The following is a 2607-nucleotide window of genomic DNA, read 5'->3' on the forward strand; positions in this document are numbered from 1 at the left end:
TACACGTATATTTGATGCTGTTTGAATGTAGATATTGAAACTCACTGTATCACACTATATTCACATTGAATACACGTATATTTGATGCTGTTTGAATGTAGATATTGAAACTGACTGTATCACACTATATTCACATTGAATACACGTATATTTGATACTGTTTGAATGTAGATATGAAACTGATTCTATAACACTATATTCACATTGAATACACGTATATTTGGTAGCCGGAGAAATAGGACCTGGAGAAATAGGACCCGGAGATTTAGGACCAACAAATAGGACCTGGAGAAATAGGACCTGGAGAAATAGGACCCAATCTTCAAACATTTTTTGAAGGGTCCTATTTCTCCCTATTGAGGGTCCTATTTCTCCAGCCTTGAGGTCCTATTTCTCCATCTTAAAAAAATTAAATGTGTAATGGGCTTAATTTTCCGATATGTTGAAAAAAAAACCGAACGGCTTATATTGGTTTCTGCACTTCAAACACCGTTATCAATATGACGCCTTTTCACTGCATTATAACTTTTTAAAAAAAATTTACATTCATAATATTTTTGCAGGATTATAAGTAATTTTGTTTATACAGTATTTGGATTTTCGCATTTCACATTTTCACTGGTGTTTTCAGGCCTACCATCACCCGCCCTTTACTAGTGTCGCTATTCACTTTTTTTTTCTTCGTGCCTCAATGAGGATTCTTGGGAGGGCACATAAGTACCTCTTAATACACAGATAACTAAGAAAATTATTATATAAAAATAATTTAAGAAACGTTAATTTCATAATAAAACACTGTTTGCCCTTGCGCAAAATATTGTTTTTTACGATATATATGGCAACGGTTACTACAAGCAGACGACTGTTTCAAGCTCGAAGTGTCAACATCCTACAATTCTATGAATCGTTGAAGTTGCTTATTGTAAGCGGTGTTTGTTTGACAGGTAAGTGGCTAGTTTCAGTAAAATTAAAAATTTTCTATTACCTAGGTTTGGCAGTTTTGGTACATTTCAAATTCATGTTGGCATTAGCACCACAGAAGAAAAAATTTACTTGGAAGGAAAGGTATTTAAAGTGTGTAGACATAATTTTATTAGTTGCAGTTGGAAATTTGACACACATTACTAATCCGAAATGTTTCTTAGGTGGTTACTTTCAAGGAGAATCATGAAACTAGAGCATGATTTACCATGAACCATTTGGGAACCAACTTGTTAGCTGCCTTATAGCTATCATCCTTCTGGTAATCTAGATTTTCACAGATTTTTTGTTCGTGAAATTTATGTAATCATTTTTCTTATCGTTCAGATGAAATAACAGCATTACAGCTGTTAGTTACGTCAAGACATTAATCTCAAGATGCAAGTACTGAGCTTTAACGGATTTCAATTTACAGAAGCAAGACATCCAATTCTGTTGTTGAGGAGAAAACCAACTACACACCCAGCTATGAATGGACACATATGTGTAATTGAATCTAAATTAATTTTATTTTTATGGTTTAAAGGCTTTTCGTTCTAATCTTCCTGCTAGATAGTATCTGAGAGCCATTCTTTAATTATCATTTCACTTAGATGCATTTTCAACTAGTAACTACATTAATTTATTATCGTCTTAGGTAGCAAACCGAAATCGGTACCATCGCTGAGCAGTGCCCAAGAAAATGTCCAGGAGCACGTAACACTATTCCTTATTATTGATTTCCATGATATCAATATTGGATATGGATCACGGGATCTCATGTTGAAGGCGAGGGGGAGGAGAACACCCAATCCGTTAGAAAGCTGAAAAAAGAAATGACCGTCGAAGAAAGGCACTTAATCCGTGCCCAAAAGTATAGGATACATAAACATTTTTACGTTTTGCGTTTAATTATTTAGAGTTACTTGTGTGTGAAAAGGCTACAACTCATCGAATCGGACTTTTATAAGCATGCCAGCATTAATGAAACGGCGCGGACGCTAGATCTTGATCTCGATGTCGTTGTTGATCAAATTTTCAACTTTTGGGTTCTTAAACGAAAGGTGTGTGCTCCCAAATTCATGTGTCTCTACTACAAGCAATCAATTTTCTTTTTTAAAATTTCCAGTCCAACCGAGACAGACCATTGCTACCGCCCAAAACCACTGAAACGGAAAGATTAAGTCAGCAACAACAGCAAGATATGGAACGTATGAAATTGTTTGTACAGCTACGACAAGACCTAGAGAGGGTATGAACATACTTCTCATTAACTTTATTATTTTATCTCGTTAAATGCAGAGTTGTCAGTAAAAACTGTTCTTCGCTGTAGGTTCGAAATTTGTGTTACATGGTCAGCCGAAGAGAGAAATTATCACGATCGTATTTTCGATTGCGAGAACAAACCTTCCACAAGCAACAGCGATTTTGTCTCTGTCTGATCTACAAAAAACTATCACCCCAGCAGAACTGACGCCAATCATGGCTCCAATGTCTATGACCTTGTATATTTACGTGGGGAAACGATCCAAAAAGAAGGCTTTGAACAAGTCATTCAACTCATAGCAGGCGTACAGTCGAACATCCCCGCAATGAAATTAAAAAATGGAATCGTCGTTGGTCACCAATCATTTAAAGACGAACCCA

At 35.9% G+C, this 2607-nt stretch overlaps 1 protein-coding gene across 2 annotated transcripts; it reads left to right on the forward strand.

Annotated features, from left to right (window-relative positions):
* Positions 1 to 905: 905 nt before the first annotated feature.
* On the forward strand, positions 906 to 2548 carry LOC130695756 (protein Jade-1-like). Of its 2 annotated transcripts, none has more exons than XM_057518846.2 (7): positions 906 to 1065; positions 1146 to 1243; positions 1309 to 1467; positions 1619 to 1834; positions 1901 to 2024; positions 2090 to 2212; positions 2294 to 2548. In XM_057518846.2, the coding sequence occupies exons 4-7, from the start codon at positions 1797 to 1799 to the stop codon at positions 2432 to 2434; spliced, it is 426 nt and encodes a 141-aa protein (XP_057374829.1). In that variant the 5' UTR covers positions 906 to 1065; positions 1146 to 1243; positions 1309 to 1467; positions 1619 to 1796; the 3' UTR covers positions 2435 to 2548. The 2 variants fall into 2 exon arrangements, with proteins under 2 accessions (XP_057374829.1, XP_057374830.1); XM_057518847.2 differs by having other exon boundaries at positions 1623 to 1834.
* Positions 2549 to 2607: the final 59 nt, after the last annotated feature.

This window comes from Daphnia carinata, unplaced genomic scaffold, assembly GCF_022539665.2.
Source record: "Daphnia carinata strain CSIRO-1 unplaced genomic scaffold, CSIRO_AGI_Dcar_HiC_V3 NW_026453034.1, whole genome shotgun sequence".
Lineage (NCBI taxonomy): Eukaryota > Metazoa > Arthropoda > Branchiopoda > Diplostraca > Daphniidae > Daphnia > Daphnia carinata.